The sequence below is a fragment of the Poecilia formosa genome, unplaced genomic scaffold (assembly GCF_000485575.1).
Source record: "Poecilia formosa unplaced genomic scaffold, Poecilia_formosa-5.1.2 Scaffold83, whole genome shotgun sequence".
Taxonomy (NCBI): Eukaryota; Metazoa; Chordata; class Actinopteri; order Cyprinodontiformes; family Poeciliidae; genus Poecilia; species Poecilia formosa.
Genome location: NW_006800022.1, coordinates 513,687 through 535,802, shown reverse-complemented (window position 1 = coordinate 535,802; position 22,116 = coordinate 513,687). Strand labels below are relative to the sequence as shown.

The following is a 22,116-nucleotide window of genomic DNA, read 5'->3' as shown; positions in this document are numbered from 1 at the left end:
TGTGACATTCCTCTCAACAGGTAACGCAGTGAAACAAGCACCCCTCTTGTCCTGATAAACGTCCACCTTCAGCTGAACAACAGAAAGTCATTTAGCGCCCCCCGCCCCTCTCTTTTGTCCACCGGCCCCCACTGTCAGCCTGAGACCAAGGCTGAAAAGAAACCAGACAGGTAAGAGGAAGAAAAAGAGCTAAAAACAATCAGACCTCTGGCACATGGCAGCAGGGAGAAATGTCACAATGAGGGAGGTTAAATCTGAAGGAAAACAGCTTCACCTCAACCCCAAACAAGCCAAACGCAGCGCTGCCACTCACCGGGTACTCCTACAGCGGCAGAGCGCTCGGACAACATGGAAGTTAGAGGTTTCAGCTGCGGATGACTCCTATTAGACCCCAATCTCTGCAGCTCATATGAATGCTGGCAGAGATTTGAACTCCGATGATGGGAAGTAAAAGCGCCCGGAGGCAGGTTTCAAGAATCTGGGGCTTTACAGTGTAAAATAGGCTGCAGCGCTGGAATTAATAGGAGCTGGAGGTAACATCCATCATGCTCATCCAGGGTAATCACTGTGTTGCTCAACGTCAACATGACCGCTCACCAAAAAGAGCTTCATCGCAGCATTTATAGCACAAATGGATTTATTTTTATGCTGCCAGAATTTAATAGTTCAACAAAAAGTGAAGTTTTAAACATTTTTTTAAAAACTGCTAGTTTGTGGTACTTTTTATACTTTCCGTCCAGAGGGCTGTGTTCCAGGGAATCGACTATGGATGAGCATTTCCACTGAAACCAAACAAGTCTGCAGACGCGTCTGGGCAATCAAAACAAATGTCCAGTCATGCAGCGGTCTGTAGAGAGTAGCATCCTTACCCCTCGGTGATGACATTTACATTACACACACACACACACCCCACCAAAGCCTGGAGCTCTCCCAGACATGCGAGGAATAATGGCTCCTTTAAAAAGGACTGTGCACCCACAGCCTCAGTCCCCATCTCCACATACAGCCAGCTCAGATTCTACCACATGTCACTGATGGGAACATTTTTAATGCAGAGGTCTGAGGAATCAAATTACTGTGGCAGAAAAATGCCCCCAAAGCAGTCAAACAAAGGATCTATAACAGGGCAATTTTTAGAAAGTGTGACCTTTGAAGGTTAAAGGTGTTTCCTGAGGTGGATAAGACCACATAGATTCTGCATACAAATTCACTGGCAGCTTCCACTAGAGAATAGTAGAAAGCCTCAAAATAAAGTTATCCTTTACTGCAGTAAAACACTTTAGTTTGTCCAAAGATCCAGTCTGTCATTCAAGCACATGTACTGCTTTCAGCCTGATTATTAGAAGTAGTAATTTTTTGCAGTAAAACGTCATCATTCAAGAGCCGGCATCAAGACTGAGGCAGCCATTAAAAAAGATTGGTTCTGCATCGACTTCATTTATGCTTTAGGTTGATCTTCTTGATCTTCTGCTGACTGACCCAACGGTCAGCACATAGATGTGAAGAAAACTCAACCCAGTTGAGGATCTTTGTGGTGTAAATCTCTATGGTTCTGAAGACAAGAAGTTCCCACTATCAAGGCATAACCAACAAAGTAGTTGAGCAGGGTCAGCGTTAGCAATGAAGTAAGAGAGGAAGAGAATCATCAAATCAAACCTTTGATTCCTTCAGCAAAGCAGGTGAACGATGCGACTTAAAGACCTAAAAATACCAAGCCTTTAACTCTACAGGCCAAGCAATGCTGAGAAATTAGAGAACACAAAGCCTCAGTGAGTAAATTAGTTTTACTACTGATCGTGTGATAAAAGATAGTCTCTATAGCAACTTTCGTTTGAGAAGCATCTCTCCCACTAAGCCTGTCTACAGGTGTTGTCAAATTCTATGTGGAAGGAAATAGTTGAGCCTTTTTGCGTCTCCAGAGGAAGCCGTGCAAAATCTGATAAAATGCCTCAAGCATCGGTTGTGACTAAAGACTGTAAGATTGGAAGGGAAAAGGGAATCTGTGGGGAGTTGGAAAGAAGTGAGCGGAGCAGAACTTTGTGGCCCTCTCATCTCAGCTTGAGGCTAGCAGCCTGAGGCTACAATAGCTGCTGCTAGCATGACACTTCTGAAAGTCTGGCTGAAGTGCCAGCAGGATTTAAACCCATCACAATGGAGGTTTCTGACAAGATGTGAGAAGGTTTGATTCTTTTTTCCCCGCTGGAGAAATTGTTATCAGGGTTTTCTTTTCTAACTGAGACTGAGAAAGCAATGGTAGATTGCTAAGAAGTCATTGTGGGATGGGAGCTTGATGACAGTTTTCCAGGTTGCAAATGGTTTACTGGCAACACTTCCTTTGTGGGCACTGTGTGGCTTGTTAATTTGAAACCACTTGTTTGGACGGTACCACTGCTGTCATTACTGGCAGTCCACATAGACGTAATAAATCCAATTTATTGGATTTACCGGAACTTTGCATCAGGAATACAATGGTTGCAGTTGAAGACATACGTAAAGTATTTACCCCCTTCCAGATTTTGTTTCAGAAATACACTATGGGTCAAAACAAAAAGCAGTTTTTAGATTATTTCATCCAAACAAACCTGACTATGATGTGTTTTCCTCTACATCTAACAGTTTGCTACCAGCCTGGGTGGAAAAAATTGTCTTTTTATCCTGCTAGTTTCTGAGAATCGGTCTTCTTAGCATGTCTCAACCAGATCTAATGTGCACCTTTGACTAGACCACTCACTTTTGTAAGCCATGGACTTGCTAGTATGCGTTTGGATAATTGTTCTGCTGTATAAACCAAGTGTGCCAACTTCAGATTGTCATATTACCACCAACAAGTCCATGAAATGTTCTTTTCTGAAGAAATACTTTTAGTTTCACACCAGACATAACCAGGACTGCCATCTTTGGATCAGGGGATGATGCATTGTTGTTTTTTTCTTTTACCCTACTTTTTTGTTCACAAAGCTCCAATGAAAGATGTTGTGACTCAGCCTGGGTGGATTTAGTGAAATTCAGGTCAGCTTTCCAAAAACTGTGATTCATCAGTTACTTTTTCCCACATGGAGATAAAGAAAAAATTCTCATTAAAAATGCTATTTCATATTCCAGCTTTCATTGTGGGACTAAAAAAGCAAAACGATGAAATCTGTGAGGGGGAACCTTTCCTCACAGCAGGCTAGCATTGTTGCAGTCAGACAGGTGGTGGTTAGTGTAAGGCATGGCTAAAACAAACCCTGGTTTCCAGCGTTTTGTTGGCTCATCCATCCATCACAGCCTCTACCTTCTGCACACGTTGTGCCTTTTTTCCTCTGTTGCTCCCAGTAGAGAAGAGTCATTATTCATACAAGCAGAGGATTTGTCACCACAACATGGACATTTCTCATTTTCGGATATCTCCTAAAGCAGCTGATTCTATTGTTTTTCCTTTGGCAGTCTCAATTACAGAGACTGTGGCCACTTTTCATCAAGCAGAAAAATACTTTCCAGACACAAAAACAGTAGAAAAGTAAACAATGGAAACTCTAAACAAAACTCAAGACAAAACCAAATGGTTAAAAAGCGGTTTGTCTAAGTTACCTTTAACACAAAATGCTTGCTAAGGTCTATTTGTTTCTTGGCGGTGAAGTTGAAAATGTTCATCACGAGAGCTTCAGCGGAAGAAATATTCACATCCACTTTTTTTACTTCAAATCAAAGCTAAAAGGGGAGGCATAACTGTGAAGTGGTAGGAAATGATAACTTCTTAGAATATCAGTTTTTAAGTCCTTGCCCCACACTCCCAGTTGGATTTATTTCTGAACTTTGACTAGACCTAAAGTTAAATTTTGGTCTCTTTTGGCCAAGAGCTCAGGTCTAATGTGGCAAACTGCAAACAAAATGTTGTCCTGGATTTTATTTTGGGACCTTGACTAGAAATGCACATCAGACTTTAAAGCTTATTTCCATTTCAATATTGTTTTCCTTCTCCTTAAATGTATCAAGATAAAATCGCAATTAAAAAAAAAAACACTGACATTTTAGTGCATAAATTGACAAAAACTCAGAATTTATCATGCTTAAAACTGCTGTAAGGTTCTCTGTAAATTTGAGTTTAAGCAGTTCAGAGGAGCACTCTGACCATCATATATTGCATGACTGAGAAAACAAATTACGCTTCAGGCAGTAAAGTGGCTCTTTGGTCAGAGGGCGCTCCTGCAGGGCCGTCAGACTGATTATGTGAATGGGACATGGTTTGAAGCCACAGCCGCTAAAGTGTGTACAAAACACACTTAATCAGATCAGATTGGAGTTGCCATTGGTTGCATTTTAACCTTAATCACCAGCACATTAATATGAAAACATCAGCATAATTACAGTAAACAAACAAGGAGCTTGTTGCAGTGTATCATGCTTGGTGCTTTTCCTGCTGTATAGATACGAGTGCATCATAACTCCAGTCCAAACATATACACTCACATTAGTGTGATCTGTCCCCAAAACTCATTTTGTGTAAATATTTCAACTACATAATGATACATAGATGCTAAATTCATTCTGAGCTGAGATAATGCCTGTTGTACACCAGCTTTAAGAGTTAAAAATATATTTTCACAATGGAAACTTCATGTTTTAGCTCCAGTTCTTGTACCAATTATCCTGTTGGTTATCTGAATGTTTGTATCCAGGAAACCTTCACATTTTTAACTGGATTTAGCAAATCAAAGTTTAATTGCACTTGAAATAACATGCCTATTAATTTCAATAACGCCAACTGTTCTGGATTTTAATCCTGCTTATTATGCTGTTGCCACTGGCGACCCTAACCAATAAATATTAGATCATTAAAAATATACGAACAATGTTACACATTTTCAGATTAGTTTCTATTAATACCATTAACAATGTCTTTTGGATATAAGTAATATAAGAGCAAGTTTTATAAATTAGTCTCTATTTTTCCTCCATCCTGTGTTTTCAAAGTCTGGTGTGCAAATCAAGTTTTAATACCTTTTATACTTAAATAATAAACATATTGAAACATATCCAAATTAGTAGATGAACTGTACATAAAAAAAAAAAAAACTATTTGAGGAAACTTCAATAGTGGCGAATAAAAGAAAAAAAAATCAACTGCAGTAAGAGAGCAGATGAAGCATCAAATTGTAGCTTAAACAGCATTTAAAAGATTTGAAAGTCAGACATTCTCCACGCTTTAACCCCAACACAAAGTTATTCTAAAGTAAAACATGTATTTCTATCTTCAAGCACGCGTTTGAGAAAATGTGCGGTGTTGTGACCCGCTCCTGGTCGTTAGCTGGTTCTCCTCTGCACTATTTATAGAAAGTGTGTGGTCTGCTCCCCCAGCTGTACACCTGGACACTAAACAAAGGTCAGCGTCTGGCATTCAAAACTAGTCGCATCATTTTACAACCTCCAGTCGAATTATTCCCCTACATTCACTGCAGGGTCTGTGGACTTTGGAGACACGTAGTCGTTTGATTAAAACACAGAAAACCTGTTCCTTCTTGTTGCTGGAATCAAACTGTTGTTTCTCTCTGTTTGCATGCTTGCTTTTTGCAGCCATATGCAACGCAGCTTTTCTCACTTCCATGTGTCGGCTCTTGTTTTGACTATAGATGTGAGAGTGTTTCATATCGCTTGCACAGGCAGGAATCACTCGGTTGCTATGGTATCATGTAGTGGCAGTTTCTACCGAATGAACCTAAAGTGAACAAAGAAAACTCCTGACCCTGATGTAAGGAAGCAGACAGCCGGCAGATAGTGGAGACATGTGAGGCCAAGTTTTGTTTCAGTGATGATTTTGCGGAGAACTGCAGTCGGATCTGAGATGATGAAGTATCTGAGAAGAGGGTTGTACGTTTACCAGGTTGCTTACTTAAACATAATTAGTCAGGAGAGAGAAAAAAAAAGACAAGTCTAGACGAGCACTAGACGAGAAGAGGTGGCTCGAAATAGAAAGGAGCAACTCGTCTCTATGGAAACGAAAGGCAAAAACAGTGGCACACACACCGCCATGAAAGACATGTAAGGGATGAGGGTGAAATAGAGCAAGAGGAGAGATGGAGAGAGAGAGAGAGAGAAATAGAGGGAGAGTGGAGACGTGGCAGGAAGACAATGAAGGGAGGGAAAGATTGTGAGCTTCCAAAAGTGACGAGTGTCACAGGAGTAAATATCGACGTCGTTCCTGTCGCTGCTTTTATCCCTCTTTGAAACAACTAATTTCCTTTCAAGCAGACACTCTGGAGAGTCATTTCTTTAGCAATTCACTCATGTTTTAGTGACTGCCAACATGCCACCGACCAGTAATTACTGAAACACTGACTGTTTTTACTATTATTTTTTATTATTGAACATTACAAGCAATAAATACAACTGTATATCAGAACTTTAAAGGTCAAGAGTATTTGTTATAGTGACATCTAGTGGTAAGATTTCAACACTAAAATCTACAAATGTTTCTCAAAAGATGTAATTTTAGCATTTCAGTTCAAAAAGTAAAACTCTCTCATGACTAATGAAAACCACAATTCAGTTCTTCAGAAACTATGTCATATAAAACTAAAATAATTTTCAATTAATAGTTATTAGCCTACTAAAAAACATGTCCATGCACTGTACAGTATGTAAAATCTCCAGAGTCAAAGGTTTACACAATCAACAATGTTCAGGAATTATTTCAAAGCTTTCTAGATTTTTAACTTTGCTAAATATTCTAATCAACCTGATGAACTTAACACGATGATGTGAGAACAAAAAGACCAACTGAGTGTTTGGATCAAGTCTGACTGCAGCTAAAAGAGATACAAGGAATCAAATTTGGCCTTTAGGAAGCATCATCTGATCAGACAGAAGCTGCTAACAAATCCATTTGACCAAAAAGGGAAAATCCAAGAGCAGGAAAGAGGCCAAGCAAACCTGCTGCAAAGCAGAGCAGCACCAGCACAGACTGAGCAGCTTCAAAGCACTTAAATTCACCTGCTTGTATAATTGTGATTGTAAAATTGAACAAGTTCCTCTGCGTCCCCATCAGGCAGAGACAGAGAGGATCTTTTCTGTTAAAGGTGGAGAATCCTGACATATTTTGTGACTATTAGTATATGGTTTTTGATCAAACCCAAAGAGAACAATTTTTTCCTCATCTTATTTTAATGGAGACAAATAAAATTCTGTGATGTGAGGCCATGCTGGGGTTTGACACCCTGCCAAACTGATTATCCTGGTAATTGTCCAGGTGTACAGGGCCAGCATGCTCGCTAAGCGGAGCCGGCACCTTTTGAGGCTCTTCAGAGAAAAATGACGAGGCTGTTTCAGAACGTGGTCTTATTGTGATGTTGCCCAGCTGACTATCCGTCTGACTTTGGTTGTTGATTTAAGCATTGTGTTGTTGATTGCAAGAAAAAAAACGACCTGAAGACGTGTCAAAATCTTACAGGTCCAAGTGGTTCACCAAGAAAAAATGGAGGAATTAAGTTTATCTTTTAAAAAAATATTTCAAAAATACTTTTCTTTGCATATTTTTTTTCAGAGCAATTGATGTTGGTAAATGTGGAGCTGATGATTTTGTTTTTCTTCAAAAAAGTAATATGTTTTTGTTTTCCTAATCTCATAATTCTCAGAGTGAGATTATAATACAGCAATAAATGTAAAAAGAATTGGAAGATGTTTCTGGATCTCGGCTGCTCCACTTAGACATGATATTCCATCTGATGAGATTAATTCAGCTGTGGAAACATCTGCCCAGAATTTACATTATTAATGGTGATTAACATCTTTCCACACGTTACTTAATCTGACATCATTTGCAGCTGGCATAATTACTCATGAACTTTTCATCATTACAACCACACACATCTTATCGTTTTTACTTTAATAAGCCATCAGAAATTAGTGCATAATGGTAGAAAAAGCAAATAATACTCTGGTTTCTAAATCGTTTGTAAAAAATAAGAGAGATCAGCATTTAAGTTCCTGCTTAAGACTGGCAAAATATGACGGTGATCAAGGTTGTCAACACTTTCACAAAGCATCATAGTTCACCTCATAGCTGCTAAGTAAAGGTTGTGTATTTGCAGGCATCACTACAGTGCTGACCATGACCACCCTGAGCACAGTGGCCAGAAACTCCCTACCCAGAGTCTCCTACGTGACGGCCATGGACCTGTTCGTCACCGTCTGCTTCCTGTTCGTCTTTGCCGCCATGATCGAGTACGCCATGCTCAATTACTACTCCTACAGTATACGCAGACCGCCTCCCAAGATGCAGCGAATGGTAAGTCTGCATTGTGCAATAATACTTTCTGATATCTGCTACACGCAGGGCTCTTTGTGCAGAGCCAAATCAGCTTTTGAAGCATGCATCAGTGCCTTTCATTTAAATATTCCTGTAATGTTTCCAAATAGTGACATTGCTAAACTAGTCCAACTGATGCTCCTATCTGCTGTTGCCTTGTCACTCACTGGACCTCAAAGGGAAACAAGATGTCCACTAAAAGACACTAAGCAGCTACAAAGGGGCAGAAAAAGGCAACAGAACAGGGGAACCAAAGGGAAACTACTACAAACGATATCAGAAACACAAAGAAACCGACCACAGAGAGATACAGAGTGCAGACATGACAACCCCGAACCATATTGTGTGCCTGCGTGGGGGGATAGGGAAGTCACTGGAATTTTAATGAAGATAATTAACATGACAAACAGTACGGACTTTAATCAAATATCTCAAAACATTGCTTTCGTGGCTGCCATAGCAACTTCAAAGGGCGATTAGGACTCTAAGTGATCATCCATAGCGTGTATGAAATGCTGCTAAACATAACAAAAGAAGGGGAGAAACTTCATCAACATGCAGTTGAAGCTGGAGCTGGATATTACATACTATAAAAAGACAATCTTTATTTTCTCCCTCCGTCTGACACTGAATCAGAAACCTTTCATGTTTTAGGTCATTTAGGGTTAGAATTAATTTTCTTTGCTAAATGTCATAATTTCCTCCTCACAAGCTTCAAGCAATGACTGCTGGATTTCCTCCTGATAGAACTGGTACAAGTTTGGCTGCCTTGTTCACAGAAACCTCTAGATACTTCAGAAGATGGACTTTGTTGTCCTTAAGCCACTTTGCAACTAATTTGTCTGCATGATTGAGATCACTGAACATTTGGAAGACTTGTTGAAGCAACATGTAAAGATATCAGACAAGAAGTAGAAGCTTGTATACAAACTGACCATAATCCTACAACCAAAGTGACTACAAAGTGGCTTAAGGACAACAAGTTAATGTTTTGTTGTGTCAGAAATGGATCAGAACTCCAGCAAACGATTGTGAGAAGCTTGTGCAAAGAAAGCCAAAAAGTTTGATCAAAGTCATACAGTTCAAAGGCAATGCTACCAAATACTGAGCATGTATGTAAACCTTTGACGTTACCAAATAAATCTGACATATCCCCTGTGTTACTATTGTGCCATTTAGCAAACAGAAATAATTTGGTAACCGACCTAAAAGAGTAGAGGTTAGACTTTAAAGCATGACTGTCTGGTTTGATCTGTTCCCTTCCCATGTGATCTACTATTTGTAGCAGCACCATCCATCATCTATGAACAACCTTTTTGAGGCTGCAGAAACTGCTCCTGAGCCCTTGCTAATAATGTCTTCTGCTACACATCATTCTTTCAAAAACAGATATCGATTCCATCCGTATGATGCGCCATCTGTCTGTGCATCCAGCTCACTTCCCAGGAATCTGACAAGTCTTTATGAACACCTGTGCTCGGTTAAAAAACATTTCCTCTCCAGTCTTCGCCCCTCACGCTGTGCGTGGGCGTCCTCCAAGGCTGTACCTGCCGCGAGTGCCTTAATGTCGGCGGCACACACGCACTCGAATTGAGTCAGCTGCCGCCGCCGCCGCTGCTGTCATCTCTTCCTCTCTCCAGATCTGCTCCCTATTCATTATTTCCTCCTCATGTGGAGGAGTTCTGCTCAATGTGTCTCAGGGCCAAAACCACTGTCAGCTTGGACCGAACAATTAAGTTGCCTTTTATCCAGCCACCCTCTTCTGGGTTTTGGCCGATCCTGCGTGTTCCCACCTCGTCCCCCTCGTGGGCATCTTTTCAGTGCCCACTCAATCAATTCTCCATCGCATGCCACTCGTCCCTGACCGGAGAAGGAAAGGGGTTTTAAAATACATCTCAAGTCCCACCTCATATTTCCTGTTCTAAACCTTTTGACTACAGTCAGTGCAGGTTTTACAAAGCAGCGATTTGACTTTTGATTTTCTGTTTCTAATTCAATTTGAGTTTCTAAAAAGAAAGTTTTGAATGTGAAATTGTATTTCTGTTGTGGATCAGTGTTATTGATGGTTTGTAGTGGGAATGTTTTTATCATCTGAAAAGAATATTTGTCTATTTGGTGATTGCATGAAACGACCCATGTGTGTCAAGGATTTGTTTTCATGAACTCAGTTCATTTGTCCACACAGGCTCTTCTCAAGTTAGAATACAACAAAAAGGTTCAAGTGCAGCTCAGAGAGTAAAGGTTGTACTCCAGATTCACTGCTCACAAGAATATCTCAACTGTTTATTTCAATTCATTGTGATTCTTATGGTTTGTGGCTGTGGAAACACAAAATCTACTATTACCAAGACTGATGAGAAACTATTTAATGCAGAAAGCATGTCCTTGTACCGTATAGTGTGAATTAGTTCAGGTGTTTACTTTGCAGCAGAAGCGGCATTGAGCTGAGCTCAATGCCGCTTCAATGCATTGAGCATTGAAGCTCAATGCTTCAATTGAAGCATTGAGCTTCAATTGAAGCATTGAGCTTCAATGCATTGAGCATTGAAGCTCAATGCTTCAATTGAAGCATTGAAGCATTGCTTCAATGCTTCAATGGTTCTCTGGTTCTCTGAACCCCAGAGAACCAGAGAACCCCTGGTTCTCTGGGGTTCGGGTCAGGCCAGAGGGCTGGTCAATCAAGCACAGTAACACCGTCAGTATTAAAGGAGGTGGATTTTTTTTGGTGTGTGTGGGCAGGTGACGAGTCCTGCTGGGAAATAGAAATCAACACCTCCATAACACTTGTCACCAGGAGAAAGCATTAAGTTCTCCAACACTTCCTGGTTGACGGCTGCTTTAACTGTGGATTTGATTAAACACAGTGGACCAGTAGGAAATTGATTTCCAGCAATTTGTCTGCAGCTCAATTAAGACGAGTTGAGAATCGTCTGTTTGGCAGCTGTGCTAAGGCTTTTACAAGGCGATATGTTTAAAGGAATTTTGCCAAAAATGATTTTTGCAATCATTGTGTCCCGTCTTGTTTTAATTAGTTGCTCATGCACAGCGGATGTAGAGCTTGTTAAAGCAGATGATTGACTGTTTTATTGTAAACTGTTCACGAAAAGCAGTTGCAGAAAACCACAGACCATTTATAATCACATTTGTTGCAAAATCTATTACAGAAGGTAACAATTATAGAGCTAAATCCAGGTTAACAAATTGTACCATTTGACCATGTTGTACTTTAAGAGGATCCTTTGATATTCAGTTAAGTCCAACTCTAACATGTTGTGAGTTACTCATCTTGTGAATGGATTCTTAGAAGTGACACTATTTGGATTTTCCCCATTCTGTGTTGCAGGCCTACTCATCCTTCAACATGGGTCGCACACCTCGAGCCATGATGCCAATGGGAAACTCTTTGTTCTGGCACGACTACGACGACAACTGCCTGTACGAGTGCCTGGACGGCAAAGACTGCAAGAGCTTTTTCTGCTGCTTTGAAGAGTGTAAAGAAGGCGGCTGGAGGAAAGGACGGATCCACCTCAACATCCGGGAGCTGGATTCCTACTCCCGGGTGTTTTTCCCCACCTCCTTCTTGCTTTTTAACATAGTCTACTGGGTCAGCTACCTCTACCTCTAGTCTGATCGGGCGGCCATCTTTGGACCCTGCTGGAGCAGCTCTCATCGTATCCCACCGAGACTGGAGACGCGAGGTCTCAACCAAGTAGTGGAGGAAATTAGCTGGATCTGCATTATGGGAAGTTTTTACAGACACACTTCTTCAAGGGTGATTATTTTGATGGCCAGGATTTTTAAAAAATGGCTTTACTTCTCTGTCAGGATGGAAAGACTGATTTTATAACTCTTTGAGGAAACCAAACTGTGACTTGAGAGAAGTTCGGGGACAGGGTTGCAAAGCTGAATCTTGGACATCGAGATAGCCAAGCACCCATAGTGCCTTCTCTGGAAAGGGTGCGGCAACAAAGTATGCGGCTTCAGAGTTCCCTCCGTTTTTCTTTTCCACCTCATCAGTCACCATTCCGCATGCTGAGCTGTCCATCTACCAACGAAACCAACCTGGATCACAGTTTTTCACAAATGGACATGTTTAAAGTTATTGCTTTTATTTTGTAGCAGCTTAGTTTTAGTTCTATGCTAGAATTAGTTATTTTCCTATGGTAACATTTCTCTTTTCTTATCAAGCTGGACATGAGTTTACAGCAACACCAATGCATCAGTCAGCTGTTTAATACGAGTCGGCAGCCTGTTGTTACTGATGTTTTACGACCACGGGATGCAGTTTACAACATTCTTACGCAACAAATGTATACCAACCAAACTAAACTTACAGCCCTGGGAATATCATGTATCTTTAAATACACAAATAAGCTTAGCTATAGGAGTGCTTTCATTCAGAGCAGATATTTAGTTACTCTATTAAATATGCTTATTTAGATTTTTCTACTGTCATTTTTAATTTCCCAGTCTCTTTGTAAATGAAAAGTTTGACATTTTGGGAGGTTTTTGTTTATCAGGAGTATGGCTAACTCTATAAAAGCTCAACTTCTACATTTCCATGTGTTTTGCTCTGGATTTAGCTCTACTCCTGAAAGTAATCTTCATTTCAACACTTACACACTCCAGAAATTCACAAATGAGATAAATTACTAGATTAGGAAAACCTTTCATCTACAAAAGACAATCAGAGAATCTGGTAATTTATTATAATATTCCTCACATAACTTTTTGTTTCTTCTGGTAATTTGATTGCCTATTTACAGTGACACATTATGAGTATCTATGGTAAAGGTATTTTTTTCTGTGCGATGGTTGTGAACGTCAATGTCTAGAACGAAGGTGAAGATAATATTTTTGCCACGTTTTATGGGAACTGTGTGCCAAGTGAACTGTGATTAAACTTGAACTTTTAAAGAAAAGTATTAGGCTACTTACTACCATTTGGACCAAGGTTTAGACGTTAGATTTAGTAACTATCTCTGACTGAGCCTGATTGAGCATTAGCAAACCTTTTAGCTGAACCTTAAAGACGTTTTACCGAAGCTAACCAAACAGCTAACTTCACACAAATGGTCAGAACGCTATGAAGTAAAATTGGAATAAACGTAGTAGTCTTTAGCACCAGGTGAGGGGAACTTTGAGTGAAAAGTTAAAATTAATACCCATTTGATTTACTAAACAATCTGTGCCTCGAAAAAGTGTCTGCTGCATCGTTGATTTCTTCAGTTTATGCTTTTTATACTATTTTTTTAGATCTATCTAAATAGAACCTATTTTGCAACATTAAGTTGAAAAAGCCACCAATTATTCTCCTACCTAAAGATATGAAAGAACGGAGAAGATAATTGACATTTATTCATCTGTGAAGGGTTAAAAAACTATTGAGATGATTTAAGATCTTGTGGTACTGAGGATAATGTCTAAAGCCCTGCAGGCTTTCCTTGCCTCAGGTAAAGTCAGCATCTATGATCTAACAATATTTGAGAATCTGAAGGAAATTGAGTTTTAAGGTCAAACTACTACTAACCCAAAAGGAAAAGACGATCCACTAAATGGTCGTTTTTTGGGGAAATTGTTCTGACTGACAAAATGTCCCAACAGCTGTGCCTCTCGTTACATAAATAACACAACCTATCCTTAAACATGTTGGTGGCAGTGTGAAGGTCTTTGCTGCTCCAGGAACCGGGCCTCGACTGGAACCAAGGACTTCGATCCCCTCCAGAACCTTCAAAGAAGAATGCAGAAACATCAACTCATAACTTCAGGCTTAAGCACATTTAGGTTTGTCAAAAAGAAAAGTAAAAACGTTTTTACATTACATTTCTTCACAGTAATGTAAGACACTCACAAATAACACTCTTCCGTTATGAAGGGGTTGAAAGACAACAGCTAGCAGCAAGAATTAGATTTTAAATCCCTAAAATAACACGTCAGATTGTGCCATGGGTTCACTGAGATAGTAGTAGGTCTGGTAATAAACGCTTTCTGATGGTGCCGTTTGCTTCCCAGCAACTTCTTCAGCCACATAAATAGCTTTGTGTAATGGTTGCATGCACCGGATGCATTTCTCAAGTAAATAAAATTAGCAAGGAATGAAGAAACAAATTTATGACAACCAAATCTGATTCCTGGTGCTGAAAATAGAAGCTCGTAGTGAAAATCCGGACATTTAGACAATATAAAAACCCTGTTCTGTGTATGTACCAACGTATCAAGTAAGCAACATTTAACAACAGTGTACCTACCGATGCCTCCATCCAGCAAAATCAAACAAAGCTCCGTTCTTCAAGATAGAATTAGGTTACTGCACTCCTATTTCCATCAAGGACCTCATACCAAAAAACATCCATCTAATAAAAATCAACCAAAATCTCAGGAAAGTTTTCAAACTCCTTGTTGAATCTGTGCCACAAATGATTAACCAGTTCAATCCATACTAGCAGGGTGTACCTAATACAGTGGCCAGTGAGTGTAGGTGTCTAATATTGCCCATGTGTGACACAAGAGACCCCAAGAGCCCTTGGAGTCCCTCAGAGGCAGCGGTGGCTTTGACAAATGTCACTCTTAGACGCCGCAAGAATGAGAATGACTTTATGCAGCTTAACCTTTGCCACCGAAATATTACACTGGTTTTCTTCTCCAAACCTCAGCAGCAACACAGATCTCCCCGACAAAATGTCAAACTATTTATTTAAAAAGCCCGTAAGCTGCCGTCGCGCCTGCAAACGGTGGGAACTGACTTTGAGGGACGATAACGGTCGTCCATCCCAACACAAATGCAATCGCGGGAGACCCTGTGCTGCTCGAGTTCACCAATTTGAAATGATTAGCTGCCATATGTTGTGATGCTCCACGTTCACATGGTGCACAGGGCAGAGCTGGAAATGGATGATACGGGATGTTTGCTGATGGCTCTTGATGGAGTCTCTCCGTTCCCTCCTCAAACAGATAAAACCCGCCGCCGTATGTTTGTGTGCGGACCCAAACGTTCAGGCAAACAAGCGGACGGTGCCAGCGTGATCTGGAATCTGTCTTTGGTTTTTGTTGACTGTTCTATGGCGTTTCTTGCGGTTTTTTGGCTTCGTAGAACAAACAACCTGTCTTTTCTGTCCTCCTTCCCGCACCGACACACTCTCCCCGGTATCCGAAGCTTTTCTGTGAGATGTATCTAATTAATGTTTCTATTTTCATACAGTTATGGAATGTATGTTAGGCCAGTAGCAAGGCTGGAGTCGGTCTGGTTACAGTTCAGTCAGTTCGTGCCGCGTAAATTAGTTTATTTTTAGTGGGGCTTGCATATTCATAAAGCCTCCATACCCATTTGTGTCCTGTCCAGAGACTTGTAATGGAAAATAAACCCGCTTTGAGTGTTGCTAGATGAACAGCAGAGGGGCTGTTACGCTGTGGGCCATTACTATTCTGCTGATTTACAGATTAACTCATGAGACAGTGGCATTTCATTAGTATTCAGCATATTCATCTCCTTAGAACTGACTGAACTAGCCAGAGCTTGGCCAACACCGCAGTAAACTCTCCTCACCTCTGGTATTTCTACTACACTTTATAAGTGTCTTAGTCTGTTGAGATACTTCAATAAAACAAAAAAGAAATCACTATTTTCTACGTCTCAATGGACATCACCTTGTCTGTATCAAGCGGCAGGAACCTGTGTTTGTAAAAGCTCTGTGGAGTCTGAGCGCTAATCCAAGATCAGCCCTGGTGAGCTTAATGAAGTCGCTGGAGCGGCCGCCTTTTCCACCAGACCTCGTCACCCCCATTAAGGTCTGCTTGTGTCAAAGCTGCAGAGTCGGTCCCATCGAGGCGGCAGAAAATCATGTATTACTGTTTTGTTTTTTTGTTTTTTTTTTCCCCCTCTCCCACAAAGCAATTTGCTCGTGATCGTCAGGGAGACGGCTGGAGGGCGGGGCAGGGAGCGAAACGCCAATGAGCCACACTGGTCTTGGATCAGCCCTCCCAGAGGAAGCTTTTATGAAAATGGGATCTTGGGTGAAATTAAGCATCTTTTCTATTGTGTAGTATCTTGCTTATATAAATAAATAATGTTTTAATGTTGACAGTGAAGTGTTTTTGTCTAAGAATGAAACCTCGAGAGAAAAGTTTCAGTTCAGAAAGACACTTTAAATGAACATCTAATTTTACAGCTGATTGCAACTTGATGAGCATTTCCTTCTGAAAATAACTTTCATCTGCTGAATCCACATTCCTAAATATCTGGACGCACACACAACTAAGAGAATAATTTTATACGAAATCAACAGCAGCAAAAATGACATGGTTTACTTCTGTTGTTGGCAAAGAGCTTTCAGTGTTTTCCCTTCAAGATCTTTTGGACCAAGTTCTGTTTTTTGGGCAGCTTCGTGTTTTCCTGTGTATTTATCTGGCATAGAATAACTATTCTTAACAACATGTACTCCAGCCAGCAGTTTATCACAAGCAATCCAGCTAATATTTGGAAGAACGTGCTCCAGTCCAACGAGGCTTTTTATCTTACACAAGAAACATGGTCAGGGTCGCGTTGTGAGTGAAACTGGTGAGTTATCACCATTCATGTGCAGCAGTGCATCGTTATGGATGCACTGGCGCCTCATAATGGAGGCTTTCTCAACCAATGAAATCACAAACATACAACCATAAGCTACAATTTATCCTTGACGGCAAAAATACTAAATCTTAAAGTATTTTTTTTGTCCAATTTCTAGTGTGAATATCTTCGTACACTGGAAATAAGATAAAACTAACTATTTCCCAAGATACAGGAGCTTGTTTTAAGTCATTAATTCCTTAATGACCTCTGGGCCCTTGAAAGGTCATCATTGAAAGTCTGGATGTTTGCTTCTGTTGTCTAAAAGTATCACTAATCCAATGTTCTGCTGGAAAAGTTCAATTAATCCATCCAGAATAAATACAGTGATTTACAACCGTCCTCTGGCTGTCTGTCTGCCTAATAACAATGACGCGACTAATATCCAGTGACAGATGCATGAGCACATCATTGCTTTCACCTCACTTTAGTGACCTAGTTTTCCCCGGCAGCGTGCAGACACAGAGAGGGAGAGAAAGGAGAGGAGTTGCGGGGTGGATGTGAAGGCAGTCGTGCTTCCTTGGCACAGGAGGAAGCTGCTGCCACCTACGCAGTAGCAGGGAAGCAGCCTATAAGGGCGTTTGATATGGAGGGGAAGCCACTGTGCCGCAGAAACCGAGGTTTTAATTCCTGCTGTAGTGAGCTGCGTCTGGTAAACCTGGAGGGACTCGACTTAGGCGCTCCGATGGAAACGCGGCTGGCTTACAGCGCGTTGCTGGCGCAGTGATTCAATTTATGAATGCAGGACTTAAAGACAATGTGGTGAGTCGTCCGTTTGGAGAACAGGTTTTGGACTGGAGCAGGGTTTAGATTTATAGTGGGGAGAATAAGTGCTTTACACACTCACTGGTGATTTGTCAACTTTCACCTCGTCTAATTTTCATAAGTCATTTAGATAAATAATTCCTCTAAGATCACCTTGTATGATTTTAAAATAATTTGAATTGCAAATCAGAATTTGATCACCTTCCAACCACACAGATGTGGTCATCTTTCAAAAGTCCTATAAACTCACTGTAAACTTTTAAAGTGTTGAGCAAAACTAGAGTAGAAACACCATCAGTGCAAAACATTTTGCATCAATTTACCGTCAGAACATTGCAGTGAGAGAGATTCTGGTTTGAATGCCTGGCGCCTTTCAGTCAGACTTTGTCTTATAGTTTGCAAACAAAACAGCTTCCCCTCCATCTCTTCTTGGTCTCAAGGTTAGAAACATCAGGTTTTATTATCACAGATCATCTGCACTCAGACACGTCGCCTACTCCCTTCGCTTTTTCGTCTTCCTCTTTACAGACTCTCATTTTCTCTCAGTTCAGCACCAGACAAGGCGCATAATTGCTTTGCATGCCAATTTGAAAAGTTGTTCCAAAGATACGGTAGATTTTATTGATTTTTCTGCCTCAACTAAAGATAATGTTTACTCTGAACTCTGATGGGGAAACGACTCGCACATTATCCGAGCTCGACATGGAGGTTTAGAACAACCTGTGGCTTCGTTTTAGTCCGATTTCTACATGAAAACTGATAAAACACTGCAAGTTATCTAGATTAAGAGTTTCTCTGATATTCATTTCATTTCCATGTGAGCATTCGAGCGTTTTGGTTCAGACATCTCTAAAATAATCAACATGACAGCATCAGGAATGTCTTCACTCATTGGACTGACGGCTCCGTCCTGGTCTACTTCCAGTGACTCATTTTCTCCGTCTGATACTAAAATAGTCTTTGGAGAGGGAAAAAAAAACAAAACATCAAAGATAGATTGTTTGGGTGGCAAACGCCAGAGGGTTTCACCAGAATAAAGCGACTTTTAGCTGAGCAGCGAGTATTCAATCGTTAATAGAGGCTAAGCGGTAAAGTTGTCACCAAGAATTAGCATTAGCTCCATCCAAAGCCCAGTTCAATACGGTCATGTAGATGGAGAGGGTGTTGTGTTTGGGTCAGCAAAGCTTATATGTAGAGACGAAGCGACCTGATATTCAGAGGTGTTTAAAAATGAAAGTGTAATGAGCCGCTTTCATTACATCTGCAAATTGGATGGAGAAAAGAAAGCTGGTGCCACAAACGGCTCGCTCTGCGGAGCAGCCGGCCCGCGGTTTTATTAATGGACACTCGAGGGAAATCTGTCCGCTGGCCAACTTTGTGTGATTTTAGGCCAACGGCAGAAATGTTTACGAGACAACAGAGGTAAAAAAGAAAAGAAAAAAAAAAACCCTGGCGGTTTGTTCAGAGTCTGGATCTCACGCCACACCGCGCTGAAGACTTCATTAAAAGCGAATCCTGTCTCAGCGGCCGCAGAAACAAATGGGCCCTCAGGGGAAATCAGACTGAAATTAGCTTTTTTCTGACATATGCATATACAGAAAAGTATTTGTCCACTTGTAGGTTCTTCGTAATGCTTTTTTGTAAACATTTAAATGCTTGGAAACAAAGATTATAAAAAGTTTGTTTCATATTAATTCATTCAATGACATAAAAAGCTGGGCAAAACAATTGTCTCTTTGGTCAAAAGGTGAAATCGGAGATCAACTAAATAGATATTTGAGTGTGATCATGTTGACTTGTGCAAACAAGAAGGCAAGAAAGAGAGCAAGCAAAACAGAAAGAAACACTTTTCCTCTGAAGGAGAATCAGGAAACCAAAGTCATGTGGATTCCTAAAACCAGAGCAGCATTAGGATTCATCCGCCACCACAGCATGGAGGGGAGTCCAATATTTACTTTCCTATTATGGGGGAAATATCCGCCATCCTTCAGCTGCTGATGGCGCTGCTATGCTCACCAGCTGGTTTCTGTCGGCATCTGGCTGTTTGGTGGACATGCAGAGAGGATTTTAATGTTTTTAATGAATATGGATGCTGCTTTCAGCACCACGGCGATAAAGAGAGGGGGGGCCAAACAATTTGGCTTCTGAGGCGCGAGGAGTAGATTAAGCCAGGGCTGTATGGAGGCATCGCCACCTCAGACACACACAGACTAATCACTGGATGATAAAACAGTTCACATCACATCTCTGGCTCTTTTTCTTCAGTCCAAATCAACCGAAAGCTCAGCTTCAAGTCAGAATGACATTAAGATCCTAAAGTTACTACAATGTAACATTCATACTTTCATATTTTGAGTATCCAAATTAATCCAGAAAGTGAACAATGAATGAGACCCTCTGACCTTTTCCTATTAAAACATGGCTAATAGATTTCCCCTTCTTCCTGACGGCTCTGAAAACGTTCCTCTGCTCCGTCTCCTGCAGCTTGTGCTCAGTTCTGTTTATCTGTCAGGATTTTGTGCTTCACTGCACCAGCAAATTATATGTAGAAAATATGCGAGGCAGCAGCCCTGACCTGACAGGATTACGGTCACTAGTGTCGGCAAACTTTATCGCTAAGGAGTGCAGTTAACCCACTAGTTTTAGATTAATAGAGTTTAATTTTAAAAAGGCTCATTTATCTCGTTTCCATCCTGTTTGTCTGATTCTATTTCATGGTGTCACATTCCAGATCCTGGTTGGGCTTTAGATTCATGGAGTTAGAGGTTAAATAATAATATTAAAAGAGAATCATTTTCAGCATCAGAGCATATTCTTTGGTATGATGCAAAGAAAAGCAACTTGAACTGGACGTCGTCTTTGAAGAACAAGAAATTACTGAGTTCACTGAATTAATTAAACCGAATATTAAACCTTCTGTCGTCTTTTCCATCTTTTCTGTCAGCAGCAACATCCGGTTGTTGATAAGGATGTGTGTGAAAAAGTGTTTCCATTGCTAAATACGCTTACTACAGCCGAAAAACTTTATTGAAACACGTGAGGGTTTTTTTCAAAATTGTAGTAAATTAAGACAGTTATCAAGAAACTTTACTTATAAAATGATTCAGTGTGATTGAGCTTGTATTCGTGTCAAATTGTTCCCGTTTCGCTTAAACAAACAGAACCAGTAACTCAACGGCTGTCAAGTTTAACTGCAGCCAATAAAGTCGGAGTAAATTGTTCCCTCACTTTCCTTTGAAGTGCAGCCGGTGTTTTGCTCTTTAAAGTGTGTTGGCACATCCTCAGTTTGATTATTCGCAGAAAACAGCGGCTCAGGGGGTCTCCATTGACCAGCGAAGTCATTACAGCCGAGCCATGAAAAGAAATGAGGAAGAGTCGTCCAAACATCTGCGACAGCTTTGTTAGCCTTTCTGGATCCTGCGAGGGAGAAAATGAGTGGAAGTCATCACGCGCACCAGCTGCCGCCGCCGCCATCGCCGCTCCAACACAACTGATTGTGTTGGATTGTGTTAAACTGTTCGGGATGCGAGCGACACAATTTATAGGGTAATAACGCGCTCAAGTGTTTCCCAAAAGTCAGGATTAAAAAAATGCTTCCCCGCTGGCTGTCCACGAGAAGGATTAAAAAGCATCACGTTGAAAAGGGAACTGATTAGTGCCCTACTTTAGCGAAAAGTTTGAGCCACATTTTCAGTAAAAGGTAGGGCAAACCTTGGAGAAAAAAAAAAAGAAAAAGAAAGCTCCAGTTGTAAAATGTGTGAGGTAAAAAGAAAAGGTTTCGCTCCATGACCTCTGCCACGTATCAACCATGGTGCCTGCTACTCTCTCACAGAAAAACAGCTTTAGAAATATCGTGGACCCAGTCGGATATGATGCCAGTTTACCTTCCGGCGCCGAGGTCGCGGGTTGTTCCACCCTCAGTTCGAACAGGAAGCTGCAAGACGACAAACTCTGAAAAATACAGAGAACCAGATCGCGCTGGATTCAGGAGAGGAAGAACACGACGCAAAGACGGAGAGTCGGGGGCAGCAGAAGCTAGAAGGTGGTCTAGCCTGAAACGTCTCTGGAATATTTTATTTTTGACTTTATAAAAAGGGAAGTTTTATTCTGTTTGTCAACAGAGTTTTAAATGTGCTAACCGGGACAACTCTGACTGTGAAACGCCTTCAGAGCCGATAGCCGTCCACAAAAAGCTCATTCAGTGGAAGACGGGAACGCGGCGCACATTCTGCACTCTTATCGCATTCCCAGTTTACCAACTTGGCAAAGATTACGCTCAATAGGATAAAGACAAAAGTCGTTGGACAGGAAACTGAAAGGTCACGCGGGACTTCCTGCTGTCGCTATCGGACGTTTAATCTCATCCCTAAACACACACACACACACACACATACACACACACACACACACACACACGCACACAGTCATATCTCATGAATACACTTCTAAAAATCACACATTT

At 40.9% G+C, this 22,116-nt stretch overlaps 1 protein-coding gene across 1 annotated transcript in view; it reads left to right on the top strand.

The window, feature by feature from the left end:
* Positions 1–13,909, top strand: part of LOC103141432 (gamma-aminobutyric acid receptor subunit gamma-3-like) — an 82,677-nt gene extending 68,768 nt beyond the window's left edge. Inside the window, exons 9-10 of the mRNA XM_007557075.2 lie at positions 8,067–8,263; positions 11,628–13,909. Of these exons, the coding sequence (XP_007557137.2) occupies positions 8,067–8,263; positions 11,628–11,909 (479 nt within the window). The 3' untranslated portion in view covers positions 11,910–13,909. The remainder of the gene's footprint in view (positions 1–8,066; positions 8,264–11,627) is intronic.
* The last annotated feature ends 8,207 nt before the right edge of the window (positions 13,910–22,116 follow it).